At 42.4% G+C, this 27,365-nt stretch overlaps 1 protein-coding gene across 1 annotated transcript in view; it reads left to right on the forward strand.

Moving 5' to 3' along the window:
* Positions 1-4,974: 4,974 nt before the first annotated feature.
* ahr1b (aryl hydrocarbon receptor 1b) overlaps positions 4,975-27,365 on the forward strand; it is a 70,875-nt gene continuing 48,484 nt past the window's right edge. Inside the window, exons 1-3 of the mRNA XM_038997047.1 lie at positions 4,975-5,015; positions 5,811-5,831; positions 5,955-6,145. Of these exons, the coding sequence (XP_038852975.1) occupies positions 4,975-5,015; positions 5,811-5,831; positions 5,955-6,145 (253 nt within the window). The remainder of the gene's footprint in view (positions 5,016-5,810; positions 5,832-5,954; positions 6,146-27,365) is intronic.

The raw sequence follows: 27,365 nt of genomic DNA on the forward strand, positions 1-27,365 counted from the left end.
AGGCCCAGGAGTCCTGCGATCGCTGCTGCTGCCCGTTACAACAAACAAAAACAATACCGACAAAATGAACGAAGACGAAACAGTTCCGTAACGTTAACACAAACACAGGAACAGGAACAATCACCCACAACCCACAATACAAAACAGGCTACCTAAATATGGTTCCCAATCAGAGACAACGACTAACACCTGCCTCTGATTGAGAACCATATCAGGCCAAACACATAGAAACAGACAAACTAGACATACAACATAGAATGCCCACTCATATCACACCCTGACCAAACAAAACATAGAAACAAACAACGCAAACTATGGTCAGGGCGTGACAGCGGCAGAGAAGTCAGGCGCAGGAGAGCAAAGACTGTGTTACAACGGTGCAGTTTAATAATAAAAATCACCGTGAACAAAAACAAATAAATACAATGGGACGAAACACTTCGCACGCCAGACGTAACGTGCACAAACTCTTACAATCAACAATTCAGGATGAGGACATGGGGGGAACAGAGGGTTAAATATACAACATGTAATTGATGGAATTGAAACCAGATGTGAGGGAAGACAAGACAAAACCAATGGATAATGAAAGGTGGATCGGCGATGGCTAGAAGGCCGGTGACGTCGACCGCCGAACGCCGCCCGAACTAGGAGAGGGACCGACTTCGGCGGAAGTCGTGACAGCCACGGGCCAATTCTTTCTTGAGCGGATGGTCAGGTGGCCAGAAAATAATAAAAAATATATTTTTAGACTGCAAATTTACCGCAAGAAGCCTAAACAGATATAGTATTTGACTAAAACATAATCATTTCAAACCTTGATTACATTTGGGAACATTGTCCTGCATAGGGTGCTGTCTTTCGGATGGGATGTTAAAACGTGTGTCCTGACTCTGTGGTCATTCAAAATTCCATTGCGCTTATTGTAAGAATAGGGGTATTCATCCCGGTGTCAAGGCTAAATTCCCAACCTGGCCACATTCCATCATGGCCACCTAACCATCCTCCTCATTCCTAATTGGCATACATCACTCCTCACCTCTTCACCTGATAGCTGATGTGTGGTGAGCGTTCTGACACAAAAATGGTCGCTGTGCATCACTGAGGTGGGTGCTACAAATTTCCCCTTATTATGTAAAGCACTTTGAGTAGCTCAGTTGGTAGAAAAGTGCTATATAAATCAAATAAATAATTATTAATTATTATTATTTGTTTATGATCACATACAGTATGTCTCTCTATTATACATGGGAACACTTGGGAACAGATTTTTTTGAAAATTAAAATCACTTGGAGCTGATTTCCTGTTGTTTTATTCCAACAAGAATAATTCAACAACAAAAAATATTGTAAAATTTGCTTAGAAAACTTAACTTAATATAACCACCCACGGGCCGCCAGTTGGGGTACCCTGTTCAAGATGTTACCTCAAATCACACACCATACACCCAACAATGATCAAATATTTATAATGGCTCTATGTATTATATCCAGGAATCCCAAATTTTTTGTAAGGACTGTGGGCTACCTTGCATATCATATGTTATTTTTTCTAGTGGCATACAAGAACTGACCTCATTAATCCATTGAGTGATATTGGGAGGTACCTCATCGTTCCACTTAAAAGTTATACATCTTTTGGCATCAGTCATAGCTAAACTAAAGAAATTATTAATTCCCTGAGAGGTGAGTTGTAAATCGTATATAGATCACCAAGTATTGTCATCGTGGAAGTTAGATGTACTTCCTTATGAAGGACTTTGCGTAAAATACTTTCAATCTCCAGCTACCATTGTTCAAATTCAGAGCAGGCCAATGTCCTGTGTAATAGAGAACCTGTCTCTGTTTTACAGCGAGGGCAGTGTGGGGACAAGTCTTTTTTAAAGAGGTTCATTCTTTCAGGTGTAATATAAGCTCTATGAATGAATTTGTACTGACAAAGCTTGTATCTTGTGTTAATGCGAACTCTCTGGGATTGCTCATTCATTTCAGACCATTGATCTTCTGTGATGGCCGTAGGGATGAGGTTCTTAGTGTGGAATGCGGTGTTTGGTTTTTCGTTTGGTTTTCACCAGACATAATGGGACCCATAATGGGACTCATCTTGCCCAAAAATTTGACGCAGGTTTGCCAAAAAGCACCTGGAAGCACCTGGATGATCATCAAGACACTTGGAAGAATGTTCTATTGACAGATGAGTCAAAAGTATAAACTTGGTCTCAGACCTGTTGTAAATGTAGTATTGAGTGAAATTGGGATATAGTGGGACAAATAAGTATCCTGCCCCATATGTCGATGAACATCATTCCATACCTTTACAGATTGACGTAAGAATGGGGTTTCCAGTAAACATCTTAATATTCTTGGGAGTAAAGCAATATGGAACATATTACATACTGTATCTTGTACTTTTAGAATATGCCCTTCAATCTGAGTCCATGTAGGAGGGTTAATCTCATTTAACCAGAGAAATAGTCATCTAATATGTGCTTTAGATATTGGAAGGACCTCACTCTTAGACCAGTTAATTGTGTAACCAGAGAAAGTACTGAGATAATCAATCACATGCAACAGTACCCTCAGTGATGTGTCTGGTTTTGTGAGAAATACTAGGATACAAAGAAATCTTGTGCACTATATCTCCCACTGAAAATCCTGTGATGCAAGAGTTCTCTTGAATCTTTTGAGTCAGTGGTTCCTAAACCAAAGCAAACAGCATGGGGGAAAGAGGACACCCTTGTCTCGTACTACGACCAATAGGGAAGCAGAGCAGACACCATTTAATTCGTGCTCACTCTGGCTTTTCGTGTGTCATATAAAAGCTTAACACAGTTACTGAAATATGCACCAAAATGTAAATGCTCCAAAACCTTGAAGAGATAGTTCCATTCAACACGATCAAAGGCATTCTCTGCGTCAAGTGATACTACAACTGCGGGTTCATCTGACTGTCTTGCTTCGGATAAGATATGAAAATGGCGCCTTAAGTTATTAATGACATTCTATCTTTAATGGACCCTTGTCATTGTTAATCAATGTTCGTAGGTACCCTTCCAGCCTGAATGTGATGGCTTTAGCAATCAATTTCAAATCAACATTAATGAATGAGATTGTGCGATAAGAAGACGGCATAATGTGGTCTTTTTCCGGTTTACAGATCAATGAAATCAAGGCCTCTTGTAGAGTTGGAGGCAACATACCCTTGTCAATAATATGTTGATGCATTTCCATTAATGCATCTATTAATTGTTGTTGAATTTTTTTGGTTAAATTCTACAGTGAAACCGTCATGAGCCTTCCTGACTGAAGGCTCATGACTGCCCTCAGTATTTCCCCTTTGTTTATTGGATAATAAATTCTAATCTGTCTCCGATAGCTTGGGCAGGCTAATAAATTCTTATCTGTCTCCAATAGCGTGGGCAGTTTTAGTGACTTCAGGAAAAGTTATGTTTTTTTATTTCAGATTCTAAATTTTCCAGATGCTTATGTGACTCCTTTTCACCCTGGAGGTGAATGATATTATCTGTCATCTCAGGTATGCCTGAGGGCCCTCATGATTCCCACAGGATAGGGGGAGAGGAAGCAGTCGGAGTATTTATTTCCAATAATTATTTTATCTGTAAAGACATACATTTTTCAAAGATGTATGTTATGTTATGCTATGTTATGTTACGTTATGCTATGTTACTTTATGCCATGATATGTTATCTGTGAAAGTAGAAGTAGTAGTTTGCCCCAACAACTTATGAAACGGTGTTATGTCATATTCATTTTGGTCACTAGAGGGGGCATACTCACATAACATTACCACAAGCCCTCTGGTGTTATACAAAAGAGAGATAATATCATGTTTGCACACAACTTACTTTATAGTAATACTGGACTGAAATAGGAAAAATGTTTTTGGAGGTTATTCAAGAGTAACTTTTTTTCTTGTAGTTCTGGAGAAAATAAAATAAATAAATAAAAAAAACTTTTAGAAGGTTTTGAAGTTTAATTTTCTCACCTGAGGAAAGGTCCTCATGGTTATTTTAGTTATAGAAAGGCATACCCAAAATGAGTAAATCAAGATAAATAAACTTCTGCAACGTTTTCCGACTTCACTAAATATATAATTGCATAGCCGAATAGTCAACCAACTTTACAAATAGTTGACAAGTTGTGCCAGTGACCAAATGGAACCTTGAGCTGATCCTATTTCTGTTAATTGCACGCGCCCTCTAACCTGAGGCCTAATCCTTGCGCGCGCCCTCTAACTCAAGGCCTCTGATTCGCGCGCCTCCACCTCTGATCCTTGCGCGCTCTTGCACAAATCTGTGCCGGTTGCCTGGTCAGTCCAGTCCAATGCGTGTTCCCTGGAATAACTGGGTTGTGAGGGGGGCTGTGGGCTCAGGTTGAGAGCGCGCTTTAGCTGCTCGTGCCACAAGAGATTTGCAAAGAAGCGTTAGCGAAAAAGCTGCAACATATTTCAATGTCTTTATTATTTCCCCCTCTATTTTTTTCCACTTATGTTAACTTTGTATCGAAACGAATGATGACATGGACTTTGCATGATGAGGAAGGCATTTAATATCGGATGTCAACAGCATTTTACGCACAGGTTCAACACCGTGGAAGGGATGCATTTGCTGTCACTTTTTGACGAATGTCAATTTAGCATTGCTTATTTGTTGGAAAACTATATTTCATTGTGATACGGCGTTCAGTTGCATGCAATGGCATTTATATAATCGTTGTCAGTATTTGTTTGTAGGCTTAATTATTTGAACCGCCTGACAAACATCAACGTCATTGATGTAGGACAAGAGGACTGATGAATCGGTGCATTGCTTGATCCAGTTCCTTCTGGACAAGATCTGGGGATGAGTAGATAGGCTATTAGACAACCATTACCGGGTTTATGTAGATCGGCTCGGTCTTCACTTAACATAGAATAATTCGGCTTTACCGCAGGCTGCTAGTAAAGCCTCAACCATGTATGCTGGACGGAAAAGAAGAAAACCGGTGCAAAGAGGGTAAGTGAGAGTTTTTTGAACGTTGTATTAGCTTGCATAATGAACTAAAATGGCCCACAATAAAGTTGTTATTCTTTTTTATTATTTGATAATATATGAGTCAACGCTATATGACATGATAGTCACTCACGATCCATCCAAATAGCATGTAAATATCTTCAATATTCTTTGGTGCAGACAGATGTGTATATATATATATATATATGCAGTATGTTTATCCTAGATAGTATATTGTGTCAGGATAATGATGCATAATGTTATGCATAATGTCCTAAATAAAAATAACTCAACACATAATTTGACTCATAATCATGATGAGGTCAAATGGTTGAAGTGATGTTCAATTCAGATGGAGAGAGATGATTCAATATGATGATTCAATTTGATTCAATTCGAATCTTAATGGACCCATGCCAGTGCTCCGGGCACAGGTGCAAGGCGCGCAGTGCTCGTGCTCATCATTCTCAGGCCTTTTGTATCTATTTTCGTTTCAGTATTTTTCATAGTTCAATGTGCCCTTATTGTATCGTGTGAAACGTTCAAGTACTTGACTATTCATATTTTTTTCACACTGTATTTCAAATGTTATTATTGCTTATCTATAACTGGTTAAAAAAATTATCTAAAAAAGGAGCAAAAATAATAATTAAACTTAAGGAAATAAGAAAATTATTATAATAATATTATTGTTATTATTATTGCTATTAGTATTATTATTGATATGATGATTATTTATTATTAAACGTATAGTATTATTATTAATACCAATATTTAATTATATGATTTATCATTCAGCATCGAAGTGAAAGACCAAAAGTGAGTACGAGTGGCAATATGTCCACTGTTTACCTTCTTATCAACATTGAGAGAATTAGCCTACTGGCTTCATAATTTCCTCTGTGATTCCCTAATAAACCTCATGTCTCTTCTACTGCTCAGAGAGAAACAGACAGCTCCATCTGAAGGGACCAAGTCTAACCCATCAAAGCGCCACCGGGACCGTCTGAACTCTGAGTTAGACCGTCTGGCCAGTCTACTGCCCTTCCCAGAAGAGGTCACCTCCAGCTTGGATAAACTCTCTATCTTACGGCTCAGCGTGAGCTACCTGAGGACCAAGAACTTCTTCTCAGGTGATTGTGTGTGTGTGCGTGTGTGCGTGTGTGTGTGCGTGTGCGTGTGTGTGTGCGTGCGTGCGTGTGTGTGTTGGCTGCAGGTAACTGTGTGGAGGTTATAAGCTTAGGATATGCACTGTAGTGACATACATATGACCAACTATTTGGACATTTTCTTAAAAGAAAATACAATTATTATATATTATATATTATTTTTTTTAATTGTACTCTGCTGAAAATAATGTATTAGGTTGTATTATTCAATTCCTTCTAAATGTATTAAATAATTGTGTTATCTTGGCAAGGCCTTTCTAAGAAATGTTGCAAGGCTGTATCCTTTCACATTTTCTTCTCAAGACACACCACATACATGATGTAAAGACAATACTGAACTACTCAATAAGCTAATCAATGACATACAAAAACATATTTTTATACACTTTCAATATGGGGTTTTCTATGTCAGAATCCCAACCTTTACCGCCCTTCCTGTCTTCGGAGGACGCTGCAGTGCAGGCGCTGAGTTCTGGTGGTGGTGATGCATCATGCATAATTAAAAGAAAATGAGCATAAATCATTTATAAAACGGAGGGAGGAAAATGTTTGTTTTAGACAGTCAATTTTAAAATGGCCGTTGAGGTGAGTCGAATGGAAACAGTGGGCATGACCCGACTCTGCCGTGGGTAAGAGCTGTGTTGGAAGATGCTGCATGGGGAATGGAAAGTGCATAGCTGGGGAGGAGAGGAGAGGAGGAAAGGGGGCAGGGTTGAGATTGCTTATGGGACTATCTTCAAGGCACACCGAAACAAAGCTAAAATATTGTGGAGATGTTTCACCTCAATGACTTCTGGACCTTACTACCCAACATTTATGGTTTTAAGAGAAATCATCTGAATAAATGAATAACATCAAGTAGGTTCCCTCCATCTATTTGGAAATGGAAGGGAGATTGGAGGTTTGCGTTTGAATCAGCGTGTGTCTGTGGAGACAATAACAGGTTTAATATTTGAGAGGACTCCACTAGGAGTTGTTTTAATTAGAACACCAGGAGCAGAGACCCCCAGGACAGGTAGAGAGATTAACCAAGGAGAAGTCCTTTCCTTCCCTCCCATCCAGCACACTGCTTAACATAAACTGGAGGAGAAGAAAGAGGAGAGAAGGATAGGGGAGAGAATGAAAGGAGGAGAGAGGAACTAAAGGGCTATATGTAATGAAGTTTGAGTCCTCCATTACGGTTTTCATGTGATCAACAATATGATCATGTATGAACATGTCTCGTCTCTGTCTCGTCGCTTTGGATAAAAGTCGCTGCTCAACAACATATATGATACATTATGTTACACTATAAATCAACAATTGATTAAATGCAATTGGAAGAAACTGTGTTTCATTCAATTGATTGAAAACTTTATATTTTATAGCTGCATTATATCAGCAGCAATGTAAATGAACTTGGACAATGTAACACTTGAAGGAAAAATACAAATCTGATCAAATTTTTTGAATAAATCATGGCTAGCTACAATAAAGCCTAGTTACAGAAAATAGCTGTGTGTCTTTCTGCATTCGATGGCACCATTTTGCACCATTTCTCCCAAACTGCTGTACCAGTGTACCACTATAGATAAGGGTACAACATGTGTATAACACTCTTGTGTAGCCTTTGCAGTGAACCATTTTTTTTATGTGAAAATAGTACAAATGCTATTTGATGTACAGGGATTAGATGAGCTATGTTATGTTTAACAGGCTTTTAGTGAAGAACTTGTGTGGTTTTTAAATGGAAGTTTAGCAACATGCCAGCATAGCTCTTTAGATTCAACTGGCAACTAATACTTCATCACAGCATTTGTGCTGCGCAGTAGGATGGCTTAGGATTCTGGGTATTGGAATGTGACGTGGCTTTGATTTGATAGGTTTTGACCAATGGGAGCTTGACTGAGGTACAGCAGCCTCGTACTGTACATCATTTAACATTGGTAGATCGCTAGTTCCATGGTTGTCCACTTTGCCCTGGGTCTGACAGAGACTGTTAATGAGTCTGACCATTGGAGATATTCAGAGTGGCATTGGAGCACACATAGGGCAATCTTTACAGGCTTTTGTCACAGAGAAGGAGCGATCATGAGAGAGAGAAAGGGAGAGGGAAAGACAGGAAGGGTGTGTGTGGGGTTATGGGTCACATAAGGATGGAAACAATTAAGCCAGACCGTAAAGCCTGACTTATTAGAGTTTTTTGGTCATGTTTTTGCTAATGTCATGGTAATAGTCTTGTGTGGCTCAGTTGGTGGAGCATGGCACTAGCAATGTCAGAGTTGTGGGTTCAATTCCCACGGGGTGATCAGTATGAAAATGTATGCACTCACTACTTTAAGTCCCTCTGGATAAGTGCGTCTGATAACTGACTCAAATGTAAATGTTAAGCTATTACATGACTCAGCTGAACTGTTTCCAGATGTGCAGCTTAGTGTCGATAATCATTCGTATGGTGACAATTAAATATTGTGTAAAGACCAGTTGTCAAAGAAATGTTCACACACTAAGTGCTCTATTTTCGTTTGGTGCTAAGGAGGCGCAAGTGTCAAACGCACGTTAGTTTGCAATTTCGTCATCACTGGCACACTGGCATTTTCCAGCCATAACGCGAAGTTCGGTAATTTACCTGTCTTAACATCGGCTCCCTTGGGCTGAGGTGGTAGGGTTGGCAATATTTGAGTTGTTTCCTTGAAAACAATTGTTTTCTCCCAATTTAATTTAATTTGATTAAAAACCAAACATAGCCAACCCTCCCCTTAATCAAGACTGGTTTAGCAACATCGCATAGGAGCCTATTTTTATCCTGGCCATTAGCCAACTAGCCTATGAATAAAGAGGCTTTCAGTGGTCTACTGAGAGTGCTTTGAAATATTTTGAAGGTTTTTGCTTTTTCATTATTCACAATTCACATACCTGCATACTTCGTTTCACTTATTCAGTAGCCTATCCAGCCACATTATCAAAGAGCGCCCCTGATTCGATTACCGAAGACACGCTACTCCAAACTATTCAGTCATCCATATCAACGGGTGATATTTTAAAAAATCTGCCTCAAACATAATCAACGATACAATTGACAGAGGCCTAGTATTTTGTATAGACTTGTGAATGTTATGCTTAAAACCATTTAGGACTAAGTTTAGGCCCATTTAGGCCCAAATTTTATTGGTCACATTCAAATGGTTATCAGATGTTATTGCGAGTGTAGCGAAATGCTTGTGCTTCTAGTTCCTACAGTGCAGCAATATGCAACATCGAGAGCATCCTGACTGGTTGCATTACTGCCTGGTACGGCAACTGCTCGGCCTCTGACCGCAAGGCACTACAGAGGGTAGTGCGTATGGCCCAGTACATCACTGGGGCTAAGCTGCCTGCCATCCAGGACCTCTACACCAGGCGGTGTCAGAGGAAGGCCCTAAAAATTGTCAAAGACCCCAGCCAACCCAGTCATAGACTGTTCTCTCTTTTACCGCATGGCAAGCGGTACCGGACTGCCAAGTCTAGGACAAAAAGGCTTCTCAACAGTTTTTACCCCCAAGCCATAAGACTCCTGAACAGGTAATCAAATGGCTACCCGGACTATTTGCATTGTGTGCCCCCCCCAACCCCTCTTTTTACGCTGCTGCTACTCTCTGTTTATCATATATGCATAGTCACTTTAACTATACATTCATGTACATACTACCTCAATTGGGCCGACCAACCAGTGCTCCCACACAGTGGCTAACCGGGCTATCTGCATTGTGTCCCACCCACCACCCGCCAACAGCCCTGTTTTACGCTACTGCTACTCTCTGTTCATCATATATGCATAGTCACTTTAACCATATCTACATGTACATACTACCTCAACCAGCCTGACTAACCGGTGTCTGTATGTAGCCTCGCTACTTTTATAGCCTCGCTACTGTAAATAGCCTGTCTTTTTACTGTTGTTTTATTTCTTTACCTACCTATTGTTCACCTAATACCTTTTTTGCACTATTGGTTAGAGCTTGTAAGTAAGCATTTCACTGTAAGGTCTACTACACCTGTTGTATTCGGCGCACGTGACAAATAAACGTTGATTTGACTTGATTATTAAAGTGACTAGTGTTCCACTTATTAAAGTGGCCAATGATTTCAAGTCTGTATGTAGGCAGCAGCCTCTCTGTGCTAGTACACTTTGTGTACACAGTGCCATGGAACGAGAGAAGCCATTTAAGAGATCATGCGTCTGACCCCATCCTGTTGAAAAGTATTGTGGTGTTTTTAAAAAACGATTGTTTTCCATTTCATATCAAGCCCTCTGCTACCCTAAGCCTAGGCTACTAAGCCTGGTTCAACAGCAATGTGTCGTGTCTTCCTTATCCTGGCCTTGCAAAGTAGCCTATCCTTAAAAGGTGTTTAATGCTTTATACGTCAGAGTGCCTTGAATTGAAAATATACTGCACATCCTAAAACATGCACACATGTGCCTACCTGCATACTTCATTTAGCTTGTTCAAGTATCCGTCCCCATCTCCAAAGAGGGCATCTCATTGGGTTAACAAAGACACTCTCCTCCAAACGTATTTAAATGATTCAGTCCTATAATGCAGTATCAACGGTAGGCCTAGGCTATATTTTTGCTATTTGAAAACGTGCCTCACACAAACAATATAATTCACGGGAGCCTAGTATTTTTGTTTTAAGGAGAAGTGCGATGCGTAAAGACATGTAGGCTAGGCTCTGACTGCCAACACTCCAAACATAGGCTATTGAGCAAACATTGTTTTTTGTTGTTGTTGCTATTACTCGTTACTGTAGCCTATGCTATTTAACATTTAACTGTAGTATCAATCCACAATGGACCAGGACAAGAATATTCCGTTCCCCCAGCAGAATTGGAGTTGATGACGACGCAAAGACGCCAATAACCTACAGAACTTGAGACAAAAGCCCTGCAGTATTAAGCCAGTGAGTGGCCGAGCCCTCGACACATCTACAACTTGTTTATCCATCAAAACCAAGCCCTTTCACGCCACCGCCAGCTATTGTACTCATAATTCCGGGTGTGAAAATAGCAAAAATATTTCTGACACACCCTCAGAAGCGCTTAGATTAATCTTTGCGTTAGGTTTGTTAAAATAGAGCCCTAAAAGTTGTATACTGGTAGACTGTAAATTATGAGATAAGATTTACAAATATGTTTCAGATGAAACTGGCCGTAAATGATGCCTATGATGCCTCAAGCAACCTCAGAGACATGAGGATATACTAAGTAAATAGAACATATTTTAAACTCGTTTATCAACCATTGTACCCTCCATATTGAATGTTCTTAGTAATTTGAAAGAGGGCTTGAGATTGCGTTATACTGTAGCAAAGAAAGACTACAACTGGAAATGATTTAGGCCCTGACTGCAGATTATTGTAACAGTGTGTGTGTGTGTGTGTGTATGTGTGTGTGTGTGTGTGTGTGTGTGTGTGTGTGTGTGTGTGTGTGTGTGTGTGTGTGTGTGTGTGTGTGTGTGTGTGTGTGAGACCACTGTCCAGGTGTTTTCAAACGCTGGAAGTGTTCTGCCTCACAACCCTGTAACCCTGCTACTTTCTCTCAAACGATCTCTCCAACGGGGTGTTTGATCATACTCTTGTCCTTTATTTAAAGTATTTTATCTGGATACTGGGTAGAGCCTCTGCATGTTTCCCTTCTGCTGCCACATGACAGTATGCAGGACCGACGCCAGCTTCAAAAAGATGGAAAACGTTGATTAGCACAGTTAGGGTGGAGAACAGAAGACCGATTATCAACTGGTCATTTACTCAAAATCAACCATCATGTCGTAGTTTGTTCACCATTGATAAACGTGATAAACTGTGTTGATAAGTTTTACCCAGTTTAAAACTCTGCAGTCGTTCCGTTTCAGTTTACCCTCCTGCTTCTGGATTTTGTTAATATACCGTTTGATTTAGATAACGAGTATTCCGTCTTTTCGATGTCTCTCTCCAACCAGCGGTGATGATGGTGTTGTTGTATTTTCTGGTTGCCTCGTGCCGTTACACTAACCCGGTCACCCCCGACTGTGCCTGCCCCCTCTCTAAGCTCTGTTTAACTGAGTGTATCTCCATGTGTCCTATTCCCACTCTGTTGTAAAAGCCTCCCACAGACCGTTGCCACGGTTGTCTCGCTCACAAAGGATGGATTCCCCACTCAACGTGGGTTACAAATGTGCCCGACTGTCTTAAGACAGCTTACGGCACAGCCTTTGTGTTGAGTTACAACGAAAGCTTAACCTCAGTGGCCGGAGTAGAGTAGATCTGTCGTCTAGATCTGGTGGGTTTTTGCCTCAGATCGCCTTGTCTTCTTACATCCATGGTTCGATTGATTTGAATGAGTCTCAACCATGACGGTTCCAGATCACATTGGTAAATGAACTCCCAGTGATTTTGCATGAGACCCCTTCTCTTCTCACATGGAGAGAGAAGGGGGCCTTGTGCTAACTATCTTATGACTGGTCCATGATGAATTGACAAGAGCCAATGGAAAAGTCATGGAGGAGGACTTTGTGGACCACACAGAGCCAGAGAACCAGACAGAGATTTGACTAAAACTGGTTAAAAAAGCAAAAACAAGTGGGTGGCTAGAGAGCAAAAACTAACAAAGAACCCGTACTAGAAAGTTCAGTTCCAGGGCTTGGATATTAAAGAAATATAGCTTTTATAAGTGTAATATTGTTAAACAGTTCTCAGAACTGAGACACAAAATAAAGTGTCGCTTTTGTTTTCAATGTCTTACTAACAACGTATTGTCATTACATAGAGCTGAAAAGGAGCATTTGAGGATGAAAGTATTTTGTAATAAAAACAACAGGGTTAATCCACTTAAAGAGGGTTTATACTCCTTTGAAAAAGAAAATAAGAAAGGGGGTGGGTGAAAAAACCACAGCAGCACATCAGAATCAAACCTTGTGGACACAAAAGGGCCAGTCTTGTGCTGCTATGTCAAGGTAGCCAGCCAGGAATACATTGATCTTAAAAGGTCACTTTGGTGTGATTACCAGAGTGTACCTTCCCATCAACTGTCCTATTTTCTCATGGTTCAACCTACTGTAGTGCCCAGTGCTATTAGAGAGAGAGATAATGAGATTCGGTAGATGAAGAAGAAACTGAACTAATAGTCTCTCTCTCTCTCGCGCTATCTCTTCCTGCTCTTTACCTTACACCATCAGTCTGTCAACAAGCTTTTCTTAATTCCTGGAGAAACTGATCCCTTAGAATGCACTCCTGCTAAATAGGTGTGTGTGTGTGTGTGTGTGTGTGTGTGTGTGTGTGTGTGTGTGTGTGTGTGTGTGTGTGTGTGTGTGTGTGTGTGTGTGTGTGTGTGTGTGTGTGTGTGTGTGTGTGTGTGTGTGTGTACAAAGCACTGTCGGTATGTTCCATCAATGAACCCCCTCACACACACAGACACACACCTTGCTCCAGCCACAGGCCTCCATATTTTCACAACAACGGCCATGTTTATTTTGGCTAAGCCTGACCCTAGTGCCCCGTCCCTCCCCAGTGTGATTGTGTGTTTGCGTGTGTGTGTGTGTGTTGAACTGATCACAGCCCTGGTCACTTATTAGACTGAAGCTTCCATACAGATCAGTCAAACTGTTTAATGTGAGGAGTAGAAGAAAACAGACCCCTGCCAAAACAGCTTACAGTTCTCTTAATTGCTTTGGTGGCTTTCGGGTAAACTTTGAGCATGATGACAATTTTAGCCAGAGAGAGGCTTACTGTAGATTTGAAATAGAGACATGATGACCTACCAGTTCCCTCCTCCTTCTCCATCTCTCTGCTCCTGTTAGCACTAGTCACAGCTATCTCTCCCCTCTCTCTCTCTCTCTCTCCATCTCTCCCCTCTCTCTCTCTCTCTCTCGCTCTCTCTCTCTCTCTCTCTCTCTCCTCCTGTTAGCACTAGTCACAGCTACCTCTCTATCTCTCTCCCCTCTCTATCTCTCTCTCTCTCTCTCTCCCTCTGCCATGACTTGTGAAACAGTAGAATAACTAGAGACAGTGTTGGGACAAAGACTCTCTTATCTGAGCAAGAACCCGTCCCAGCCATGGTACCCACTATTAAAGGCCAGGGAATCGTCGATCATTGTGTGTCAGTCACACATTTTTCTGCTTTAAGTGGCAATTAACGCTCATTAAAATCTGATGGAGTGGGGACCGTTCCAGTGCTCTGCTGCCGAGCTGTCACAAGGCAGTCTCCTGATAGCTATCCACTACTCTACTCGCTCCAATAAAAACTAAAGGGAAAACAGTCTCCACAAAGTGAAATGGAGAGGGAATGCGCTGTGACAAAAGCGTCATGCTACTGAAATGAAATCTTACCGTTGTTTAAAAAATTGTAATATGACATTTTGTGACATTCATTTGGCCTAGCGTGTTCTTTTGACCTCTTATGATCCGAGTTTTGTTCACGTAATGTTTTTTTTATTTGGTCATCATGACTGGAAGCAGGAGCTTTATTGCCTGTGCTCTGTGTTGGTTTTCAGCTGAGATGCTGCTGAATTAATTGTTGGACCAATTAACATTTGACATGCAGTCTCAGCCTTCTCCAGAGCAATGCCAGGCCACCAAAGGTCCTTCTAAACCCAGATCCCAGATTCAAGTCAAATCAAGTTTATTTGTCATATCCACAGGATACACATGGTGTATACACAGTACAATGACATGCTGGTTTGGAGGTTCGCCTCTCAATAATGTGACAACAAGAATATAAAAATTTAAAAAAGTAATTAAGTATACACATTTTTTTCTATATAATATAAATACAAGGAAGGCATTCAACACATTTACAGCACAGTATTTACACGTGTGTCAGGAAGGGAGATATTGAGAGCAAAGTGTTTAAATTGTGCAGTTTAGCATTAATAAATAGATGTCTTAATAGCAGCAGTCGCGATGTGTGTGTAGCTTGAATGTGTGTGTGTGTGTGTGTGTGTGTGTGTGTGTGTGTGTGTGTGTGTGTGTGTGTGTGTGTGTGTGTGTGTGTGTGTGTGTGTGTGTGTGTGTGTGTGTGTGCGTGTGTGTGTGTGTGTGCGTGTGTGTGTGTATACGTACCAGCAAAGCAAAGCGCTGGGAAGGAGAGCGAAGGCTGTACAAACCCACACTGACAGATCCACTACTACCTGGGACTTATTGGTCACGTCAATGTTTACATTGACAGATAGCTGCTTCTGGCAGACATGTAGTAGGGCCAAATAACGTACATCTCGGTGTTTGTGCGCGTGTGTGTGTGTACATGTGTTGTGCATATGTGAGGCTGTGCGAGTGAGTTCATGTGTGCTAAGGTGTGCAGAGTCAGTGCAAATGGTCAGTCCCAGATCAAGTGTTTAGCAGTCTGATGGCTTGTCCTAGACCCCATGCTCCGATACCGTCTGCCAGGCAGTACAGGAGTGAACAGTCCGTGGCTGGGGTGTGTGGGGTCCCTGATTATGTTGCGGGTCTTCCTCAGACAACGCTTTGAGTAGATGTCCAGTATGGTTGGGAACACGGCCCCAGTGACGGACTCGTTTATGTGACTATTTCCCGCCTGATCCCTGTCACTTTCACGGTGTGTTTATCAGACCCTTTTCTTCTGTCTACTGTGTTTACTCCCAGAAACATTTCATGCGTTGTCCACATGAACAATATTTCATTTCTTCTGCTTTTTAACTATCGTATGGTGTAACCCGACACCCACATGGTACACTGTAGGCCTATAGAGCTTATGGAGTTGACTGAAATTGATACATAGGGAGAACGGTGGTATGCTGTACATTGTTGGGAGTCACTGCTACGGGCGGTTACAGAGCATAAACAGCTTTATTTAATCAAGAGGCATATTGATGTTTGTCTTTTGTAATTAGTGTGTAATGAAACCAGCAGACAAACAGGAGATCCATCATTTAGTCCGGTTAGTGCCAGGGCCTCTCTTTCTCTTCCAGCAGGGCCACCCCAATTGTGCCTGCCCTGCCCCGTCTGGCCACCCAATGGCGCGTGTGTGTGTGTGTGTGTATGTGTGTGTGTGTGTGCACTCCCCTCTCTGCCACCCCATGAAACAGTGAGAACCCATGTCAGTGCTGCCAGTTGGCTAGCTACAGTATTGGCGCCCTGTAGGCAACATCAAACAGGATCAGTGTGTGTGTGTGTGTGTGTGTGTGTGTGTGTGTGTGTGTGTGTGTGTGTGTGTGTGTGTGTGTGTGTGTGTGTGTGTGTGTGTGTGTGTGTGTGTGTGTGTGTGTGTGTGTGTGTGCGTGTGTGTGCGCGTGCACGTGCACGTGCGTGGTGTTGCCCTGTAGGCTACATCATCCAGCGTCAGACACTCCTAGTGGAACTGGAATTGCCGATGCATCAGTTCTTGGAAGTGTTTTGTTGTTAAAGAGGAAGTGTTGTTGATGACGAGTGGTGCACAGCGCTGAGGTTTGGCTCAGCTGGATTCAGAGCTGCTATTCCATTACTCTACGTAGTGAAATTTTACACATAAGAAAACACAGTTACAGTTGAAGTCGGACGTTTACATACACTTTAGCCAAATACATTTAAACTCAGTTTATCACAATTCCTGACATTTAATCCTAGTACAAATTCCCTGTCTTAGGTCAGTTAGAATCACCACTTTATTTTAAGAATTTGAAATATAGTATTTATATATACTGTATATATATTTATATATATAGAATAATATATTTCTTTCATCACAGTTTACATAAACAGTTTACATACATTCAATTAGTATTTGGTAGCATTGCCTTTAAACTGTTTAACTTGGGTCAAACGTTTCGGGTAGCCGTCCACAAGCTTCCCAGAATAAGTTGGGTGAATTTTGTCCCATTCCTCCTGACAGAGCTGTTGTAACTGAGTCAGGTCTGTAGGCCTCCTTGCTCGCACACGCTTTTTCAGTTCTGCCCACACATTTTCTATAGGATTGAGGTCAGGGCTTTGTGATGGCCACTCCAATACCTTGACTTTGTTGTCCTTAAGCCATTTTGCCACAACTTTGGAAGTATCCTTGGGGTTATTGTCCATTTGGAAGACCCATTTGCGACCAAGCTTTAACTTCCTGACTGATGTCTTGAGATGTTGCTTCAATTTATCCACATACTGTAATTGTCCTGCCTCATGATGCCATCTATTTTGTGAAGTGCACCAGTCCCTCCTGCAGCAAAGCACCCCCACAACATGATGCTGCCACCCCCGTGCTTCACGATTGGGATGGCGTTCTTCACGGTTGGGATGGCGTTCTTCAGCTTGCAAGCCTCCCCCTTTTTCCTCCAAACATAACGATGGTCATTATGGCCAAACAGTTCTATTTTTGTTTCATCAGACCAGAGGACATTTCTCCAAAAAGTACGATCTTTGTCCCCATGTGCAGTTGCAAACCGTAGTCTGGCTTTTTTATGGCAGTTTTGGAGCAGTGTCTTCTTCCTTGCTGAGCGGCCTTTCAGGTTATGTCAATATAGGACTCGTTTTACTGTAGATATAGATACTTTTGTACCTGTTTCCTCCAGCATCTTCACAAGGTCCTTTGCTGTTGTTCTGGGATTGATTTGTACTTTTCGCACCAAAGTACATTCATCTCCTTGAGACAGAACGCGTCTCCTTCCTGAGCGGTATGACGGCTGCGTGGCCCCATGGTGTTTATACTTGCTTACTATTGTTTGTACAGATGAACGTGGTACCTTCAGGTGGTTGGAAATTGCTCCCAAGGATGAACCAGACCTCAGAAAATTCTGAGGTCTTGGCTGATTTCTTTTCATTTTCCCATGATGTCAAACAAAGAGGCACTGAGTTTGAATGTAGGCCTTGAAATACATCCACAGTAAACCTCCAATTGACTCAAACTATGACAATTTGCTTATCAGAAGCTTCTAAAGCCATAACATCATTTTCTGGTGAAATAATCTGTCTGTAAACAATTGTTGGAAAAATGACTTGTGTCATGCACAAAGTAGATGTCCTAACGAACTTGCCAAAACTATAGTTTGTTAACAAGAAATTTGTGGAGTGGTTGAAAAACGAGTTTTAATGACTCCAACCTAAGTGTATGTAAACTTCCGACTTCAACTGTATGTGTTCTTGTATTACAGTATGAACATGTACACTTAAGGCTAGTGTTCCAAACTGTACTTCAATGTAGGTTACAAAAGCAGTTCTAACTTAGCATGTCCTCAGCTCTGTCTTACCATTTCAGAATCCGCTTCCTTCTGTTACCGACATCAGGAAGAGAGACTCATGGTGTTGCGTTGCTAAGCATGGGGGGCTGAAATCCCCCGGCTCACCCAAAATAAATGACCCCCATATCCAGCTATGGGGTGTAATGTGGGAGCTAGCCCTGACAGCCAGGGATTCATTGAGTCCAAGGAGGTTGAACGGTACAGCATGGCTATGTGCTTGGATCGGGTAACCTTGGCAATGAGAGTCATCAACGAACCACTGTAAGCCAATGTACAGCTCATTGCAGCATCAAAATGTATCCCAGGTATTCCAGGAAGAGGAAGGAGTCCTCTTAGCCAGCTACATAGTCCTCTCCAACTGTACTGTGTTATACGTTCTGCACTACTCAACTGTCCTGATCGGATCAGCTGATTCAAACCACATTATACGACAATAGTAGCATTGCTTGTTGTGACCATGATACAGTGGTACTGTGATCATGTTAGCTGTCTGTTGTTGCTGTACAGCTGTCCTCACCCTCAGATGAACAAAGTGCTTTAAGACAGTCTTGAAGAGGAAGAGAATATAATAGTGTACTTTAATATCCCTTTGGGAAATGCTTTGCAACAAGGTATGTGCTTTTGAAGACAGAATCACAAAGAAGTACCGGGGGGAAAAGAGAAACAAATAACACATTTTCTCACTCAGGAGACCAACTATCTTTTGATGAAATAAACATCCTAATTTTAATCAAGTTGACAGCCTCAAGGACATTTCACGGTATATGTTTTTTTTTTAAGTGTTGTTTATACAGACAGACAGCGGGATCTGGCAGGGAGCCAAACACACATGTTCATTAGTCTCTGAGGACAGCTTGCTTCATCAAGTTTTCTTCCTGGACCATTTCTTTAAGCCATGTGTGCGCTTTCCTCTCAGTTGAATGTCATCATGATTCATGGATTGATTTATTCAGTCGAGTGTGGTGGAGGTTATTCAACTGTGGGCTCTCCCTCTCTCTTTAAGCTTTCAGTATTGCCTGGGGTAGTCAGTCAGTCAGTCACAAAAGCACTTCACACAGATGTTGAGAGTCTTCGAAAACAAATCATAATCTTGTAACTTGTGACCTTCGTATTGTTTTCCATAAAAAAATAAAGACTGCGTACTTGGTGGTTGTTTGGGATTGACAACGGTACGGTAGTGTTCTAGTCCAGGATTCAGTCCGAACGCTCTTTGTCGACTATGCACCTTTTAAAGGCGATGTTCCAGCGTTCACGGTAAACACTGCATATGTCAGCTCAATCGGAAATGACCTTTAAATGGCGCATAGCAGACAAGACATGATCCGATTGAACCCTGACCTAAGTTGTATTGTAGTTGTATTTGGCTGCAGGTACTCTAGCGGTTAGAGCGTTGGGCCAGTAACCAAAAGGTCGCTGGTTTGATTCTGTTAATGTGCCATTGAGTAAGGCACTTAACCCTAATTGCTCCTGTAAGTCGTTCTGGATAAGAGGGTCTGCTAAATGACGTAAATGTAAAATGTTGTATTTACACTGTGTTGTCCTGATTGCCCTTTATGGGCATCCAAACACCACTGTTTCCAGGATAGGCCATCTGCTCTGCTGTGATCTGAGAGCAGGCAGATTAGGGCTTATGTAACACTACATCGCTTTTCAGTTCATGTTATTATCATCCTCGTGTGTGTGTGTGTGTGTGTGTGTGTGTGTGTGTGTGTGTGTGTGTGTGTGTGTGTGTGTGTGTGTGTGTGTGTGTGTGTGTGTGTGTGTGTGTGTGTGTGTGTGTGTGTGTGTGTGTGTGTGTGTTGTAGCAGTACATACTGCACTCTTCAGATGTTGTTTATGCTAGTGGTTAATTCATTCATTTATGCTAGTGGTTTGTTTATGCGAGAGGTTCTGTGTTCTAATATAAAGGATGGTTTGGGTGGGGAAGGGTTTGTGAGTGTTGTGCTAAGCTACACCTGTTCTATTTCTACTTCCTGATCCTAAGCCTCCCTGGTGTGTGTAGAGGGTTAAGTCGATCCTCCCCACCCCGAGAGCCACTGATCTCCCGCTAGAATGGAGAGTGGAAGTAGCCTGGGTACCAGTCCGTTTGTGCTATCATTCCACTCCTTGCCACTCCTTGTTTGGCATGACAACAAAGCACAAAGACTGGTACCAAGGCTAAAGTGGAAGCCCTGTAGAGCAACTTTCTAGTGCGGTGTCGTAGTACAGCATTAAAGTATCCTGGTCCCAGATCTGTTTGTGCTGTTTAACCAACTCATATGGTCAAGTTTGGCATGACAGTGACCGTAGCAGTTGGCAAGACAGCACTAACAGATCTGGGACCAGCCTGTAACGTTGTAGTAAAGTTGTATTATTGTTGTAGTAACATTGTAGTATTCTTGTAGTGATGTGGTATAGTGTTGTGTCCCAGGCAGCATCGCTCTCTCTCTCCTCTACTGTACCTGCTCAGCCACTCATGAAATCCATGTGCCTTGTCGCATGGAATACTAGCTGTATAATTACCATGTTTTGATTTATATTATACAAAAGCTCACATCATGTCATAAGCATAGAATGAATGGCCTTAATCACATCTTAATAATGTTCCTCATTACCAAGCTAAATATAGGGTCATATAACGTGATTCAAAGCGTTTAGCATGTTATTGTGCTGCACAGCATGACAGAGATATCAATGAGGCTAAAATACGAATATACTGATATGTCCGGTTCTAGCATCTCACTGACAGGAGAAGGGAAATAGCATAACATGAATGGAACAGTCCTCTAATGAGTGAACTATCTCAATATTGTACCATTTCCGTTCAGTCCTGGAGTCCTAGTGCTTTATATTTATCCAGAGTTTACAACTAGACAGTCAAGGCCTATGCTCGGGGCTTGAACTATCACTAACAACCAGTGGTGTAGTGGTGGGTAAACGCAGGTAACCTTTTAAAAAAAATTGAGAGCGTTTACCCACTTTTTGCAGAAAATAATGTATTGAAAATATAGGGAGCGTTACTTTACTTTCCATTAACGGAAATCAGCGTTTTCCTACCTATTTTTTTTTAACCTCTACGTCACTGCTAACAACCTATGATTAGGTTGAATGTTCTCTCCCCTACGGTTAGAGATGGGGTTTAGCAGGAGGATTTGGGGACCTCAACTGGGATTGACCTTGTTTGTTTGGGCCATTAGCTACATACATATTTCACACGTCCCATTGGTGTCTCTTGGCCCATGGTGTGCTGGCGGGCAGTTCACTCCTTCCCCTGTTCGTGTGTGTGTGTGTGCGTGTGTGTGTGTGTGTGTGTGTGTGTGTGTGTGTGTGTGTGTGTGTGCGTGTGTGTTATCCCCACCCCTTTTCCCAGTGTGCGCTCTAGCTGCTTCCCCTGTACACATACACACACACACAGACACAGACAAACAGAAACACACAGACACACACACTTTCTGGGTAATTTTCATTAATGATTCATGAATCGGGGGGGTTGGGTTGGAGGGGTGCATGTGTCCCCAACACAAGCTGTCACATTTAACGGGTCACTCTTTATGTCACACACACACTCTATTGGTGATGTGCGATTTGTGGGAAGGCGGAGGAAGAGGTAGAGGGGGGGAAGAGGGTTTAAGAGAAGGAGAGTGAGAGCTAACTGTAAATTGATTCATTTGTGTTCATGGTTGAAAGCTATCAGTGACACTATTTAGTAGAGTAGTTCAGAGAGCTTTAAAATAGTACAGTGCAGTAGCTGTTTACATTAGTACAGTAACCATCTTTAAAATAGTACAGCGCAGTAGCTGTTTACATTAGTACAGTAACCATCTTTAAAATAGTACAGCGCAGTAACTAATTACATTAGTACAGTAACCATCTTTAAAATAGTACAGCGCAGTAGCTGTTTACATTAGTACAGTAACCATCTTTAAAATAGTACAGCACAGTAACTAATTACATTAGTACAGTAACCATCTTTAAAATAGTACAGCGCAGTAGCTTTTTACATTAGTACAGAAACCATCTTTAGGGTTAGTCACAAATCAAATGAAATCAAATTTTATTTGTCACATTAGCCAAATACAACCTTACGACCTTACGGTGAAATGCTTACTTACAGTGGGGCAAAAAAGTATTTAGTCAGCCACCAATTGTGCAAGTTCTCCCACTTAAAAATATGAGAGAGGCCTGTAATTTTCATCATAGGTACACTTCAACTATGACAGACAAAATTAGAAAAAAAAATCCAGAAAATCACATTGTAGGACTTTTAATTTATTTATTTGCAAATTATGGTGGAAAATAAGTATTTGGTCACCTACAAATAAGCAAGATGTCTGGCTCTCACAGACCTGTAACTTCTTCTTTAAGAGGCTCCTCTGTCCTCCACTCGTTACCTGTATTAATGGCACCTGTTTGAACTTGTTATCAGTATAAAAGACACCTGTCCACAACCTCAAACAGTCACACTCCAAACTCCACTATGGCCAAGACCAAAGAGCTGTCAAAGGACACCAGAAACAAAATTGTAGACCTGCACCAGGCTGGGAAGACTGAATCTGCAATAGGTAAGCAGCTTGGTTTGAAGAAATCAACTGTGGGAGCAATTATTAGGAAATAGAAGACATACAAGACCACTGATAATCTCCCTCGATCTGGGGCTCCACGCAAGATCTCACCCCGTGGGGTCAAAATGATCACAAGAACGGTGAGCAAAAATCCCAGGACAACACGGGGGGACCTAGTGAATGACCTGCAGAGAACTGGGACCAAAGTAACAAAGCCTACCATCAGTAACACACTACGCCGCCAGGGACTCAAATCCTGCAGTGCCAGACGTGTCCCCCTGCTTAAGCCAGTACATGTCCAGGCCCGTCTGAAGTTTGCTAGAGAGCATTTGGATGATCCAGAAGAAGATTGGGAGAATATCATATGGTCAGATGAAACCAAAATAGAACTTTTTGGTAAAAACTCAACTCGTCGTGTTTGGAGGACAAAGAATGCTGAGTTGCATCCAAAGAACACCATACCTACTGTGAAGCATGGGGGTGGAAACATCATGCTTTGGGGCTGTTTTTCTGCAAAGGGACCAGGACGACTGATCCGTGTAAAGGAAAGAATGAATGGGGCCATGTATCGTGAGATTTTGAGTGAAAACCTCCTTCCATCAGCAAGGGCATTGAAGATGAAACGTGTCTGGGTCTTTCAGCATGACAATGATCCCAAACACACCGCCCGGGCAACGAAGGAGTGGCTTCGTAAGAAGCATTTCAAGGTCCTGGAGTGGCCTAGCCAGTCTCCAGATCTCAACCCCATAGAAAATCTTTGGAGGGAGTTGAAAGTCCGTGTTGCCCAGCAACAGCCCCAAAACATCACTGCTCTAGAGGAGATCTGCATGGAGGAATGGGCCAAAATACCAGCAACAGTGTGTGAAAACCTTGTGAAGACTTACAGAAAACGTTTGACCTCTGTCATTGCCAACAAAGGGTATATAACAAAGTATTGATATAAACTTTTGTTATTGACCAAATACTTATTTTCCACCATAATTTGCAAATAAATTCATTAAAAATCCTACAATGTGATTTTCTGGATTTTTTTTTCTCATTTTGTCTGTCATAGTTGAAGTGTACCTATGAAGAAAATTACAGGCCTCTCTCATCTTTTTAAGTGGGAGAACTTGCACAATTGGTGGCTGACTAAATACTTTTTTGCCCCACTGTACAAGCCCTTAACCAACAATGCATTTTTTTAGAAAATACCTTTAAAAAAAGTAAGAGATAAGAATAATTAAAGAGCAGCAGTAAATAACAATAGCTGGGCTATATACAGGGGGTACCGGTACAGAGTCAATGTGACAATGTGCGGGGGCACCGGTGTCGAGGTAATTGAGGTAATTATGTACATGTAGGTAGAGTTATTAAAGTGGATAATAACAGAGAGTAGCAGCAGCATAGCGGGGGGGCCTCTTTTAGAAGCCTCTTGGACCTAGACTTGCCACTCCGGTACCGCTTGCCGTGCGGTAGCAGAGAGAACAGTCTATGACTAGGGTGGCTGGAGTCTTTGACAATTTTTAGGGCCTTCCTCTGACATCGCCTGGTAATGAGGTCCTGGATGGCAGGAAGCTTGGCCCCGGTGATGTACTGGGCCGTACGCACTACCCTCTGTAGTGCCTTGCGGTCAGAGGCCGTGCAGTTGCCATAACAGGCAGTGATGCAACCCATCCGGAACAGCTGATGCTCTCATGCATGTTTCAGTGTTACTTGCAAGCATAGAGGTTATTTAGCTCATCTGGTAGGCTCGTGTCACTGGGCAGCTCTCGGCTGTGCTTCCCTTTGTAGTCTGTAAGCCCTACCTACCACGCTTTGTCTGTTTGATGGTTCGTCAGAGGGCATAGCAGGATTTCTTATAAGCTTCCCAGTTAGAGTCCCGCTCCTTGAAAGCGGCAGCTCTACCCTTTAGCTCAGTGCGATTGTTGCCTGTAATCCATGGCTTCTGGTTGGGGTATGTACGTACAGTCACTGTGGGGACGACATCCTCGATGCACTTATTGATAAAGCCAGTGACTGATGTGGTGTACTCCTCAAAGCCATCGGAAGAATCCCGGAACATATTCCAGTCTGTGCTAGCAAAACAGTCCTGTAGTTTAGCATCTGCTTGCCTGACCACTTTTTTATAGACTGAGTCACTAGTGCTTCCTGCTTTAATTTTTGCTTGTAAGCAGGAATCAGGAGGATCGAGTTATGGCCAGATTTGCCAAATAGAGGGCGCGTGAGAGCTTTGTACACGTATCTGTGTGTGGATTAAAGGTGGTCTTGAATTATTTTCCCTCTGGTTGCACATTTATCATGCTGATAGAAATTAGGTAAAACTGCATTAAAGTCCCCGGCCACTAGGAGCGCCGCCTCTGGATGAGCGTTTTCCTGTTTGCTTATGGCGGAATACAGCTCATTGAGTGCGGTTTTAGTGCCAGCCTCAGTCTGTGGTGGTATGTAGACAGCTACGAAAAGTGCATGGGTATGCACACAGCCATATATTTACAACAGTACAATGCTGTTTGCTGTTACAGTATGCAGTACAGTAGCCATCTATCCCCAGTGCACTCAGCCACAGAGTCACAGCCAGAGGTAGGGAGGTTAGAGAATGCCGGTGGTGGACCGCCTCGATGGAGTCGGTCATCTGTACACTGGAACTGAGGAGCTCCTATTCGGATGTTTATATTGCTTGTTGGCTGCCACCACATTATGCCAACAGGGAGTGTGTGTGTTCAGTAAGCGGGCGGCAGGCAGGCACTCCCCTTGTTCTACGGAGTCAAAAGCACTTTCTGTTTCCTAGGCGCCCCGGGCGCTGTGTGTGTGTCACAGGCATCTGCTGCTTCTGTGGTGTCATCAACACGTAACGCGGCGCACAAATAGGCCCTGGTGTTAACGTTTGATGGCTGACATGCCTCTCCTCTCCCGGCTCTCCCTTCAACAGCAGCAGCAGCCTGTGTGGTTCCACGACACTGCACTCTGTCTCAGAGAAAGCTCTCATCGCTCCCCTGTTCATTCACTTAGACCGGTGTGATGTAATGGCGCTTGTCGTCAAGCTAACACCAGCTACAGCTGACGTTATAGTGGATTTTCTCTTGTCTGGGCTGTTGATTTCTAGGGCTAAGTACGTCGAATGTTTGTCAAGCGCTGGGTTAATTATGAGCATTCCAGAATCCAGTTGATCTCTATGTTGAATGAAAGAGTTGATTGTGTTGGCGAGACGGGATGGATATGAGTTCCAGGAGCCAGGGTTCTAACTGAAACCTGTTCTGTTCTGTCCCGAATAGCAGCACGGAGCCGTCTCTTCTTCTTCTTCAGAAAACCACCGCTACGCTATTTGCACCAGCGTGTTAATTCATGTTTTGTGAGGATGATCCGACCGCCCACTTTCACCCAATTGATGTTCAGCCTCTCTTCCACATGCTTCACTAGCTACCTGACTCGAGATTTCATGCAGCTTGGGAATCATCCCCGCTAACTAGGAATACTCTTCCTTGTTGCCCGGAGAGAGAGAGGAAGGCAGACTGACACGCTACTGCTCTACTGCTTCATTGTGGAAATGAGATACAGGTCCGTGTTCGTGAGAGCAACATTGGGTGTGTGAGAGAGAGGGTAGCACGCTTTTAACCCCAAGCTGACAGATAGACAGGCACTAGACCCTATGTAGTGTAGGATAATGTACTGTAATGTACTGTAGTGCACTGTAATGCATTGTAGTGTAATATACTGTACTGTAGTGTACTGTAGTGTACTTGTAGTATGTCCCTTAGCTTGTTCTGTCCCTCATAGAGCAGCATTTCCCAATCCCCTTTTAAACAGGGACTGCTATGAGGGTCATTGGTGATATTGTGCGCCAACACCAACCTCACATCAATATCAGCGGTTTGTCTTTGAAGCCATTATCTGTTGTCCACTTTACAGATGTGCTTGTTCATTTGCGGTTTATTTTTGAATTTTTTTACCGTCTGTAAAGTTCTGTCTGTGATCAGAGAGGCTACAATATACAGCTCATATCACTTCAACTCATTTTCACTCGTCTTTACAATAAGGAATCGCTGAGTAAAAGGTTAAGTATACTATTTCTGTTGTCTCTAGTCACGGTGAACCTGCGTTTCCCAACCCCTTTTATACTGTACGTGGAATGCTATCAATTCTATCATTTCAAATCTTTATTACTCGTTTGGACAATGAGTTTCAGGGGATCTCTGCATGCAAGGTGAAGACGGTTAGTATCTCTGTTTTGCCTTCCAGTCACAGAGACTGTGTTGGGGTCCTGAGGAGTACCATTGGTTGCGTGCTGGCCGCCTGGCCTTTTAGCCCTGTCGCTGGTGGGATCCAGCTAAAGCCATGGGAAAGAGGCCACAGAACTCCCACAATGCCTTTGAAGGAACAGACCGATGTAGACGAGGCAGAAAGCCTTCAATCTCTTTCCAATGCTTCCCCTTGGCTTTTAACGTATAAACTTCTCCATTTGTCTCCGTCAAAACAGAGTCAAATCTTTCTCATTGAGGAGCAGGGGAACATTGTTTG

This window comes from Salvelinus namaycush, chromosome 7, assembly GCF_016432855.1.
Source record: "Salvelinus namaycush isolate Seneca chromosome 7, SaNama_1.0, whole genome shotgun sequence".
NCBI lineage: Eukaryota > Metazoa > Chordata > Actinopteri > Salmoniformes > Salmonidae > Salvelinus > Salvelinus namaycush.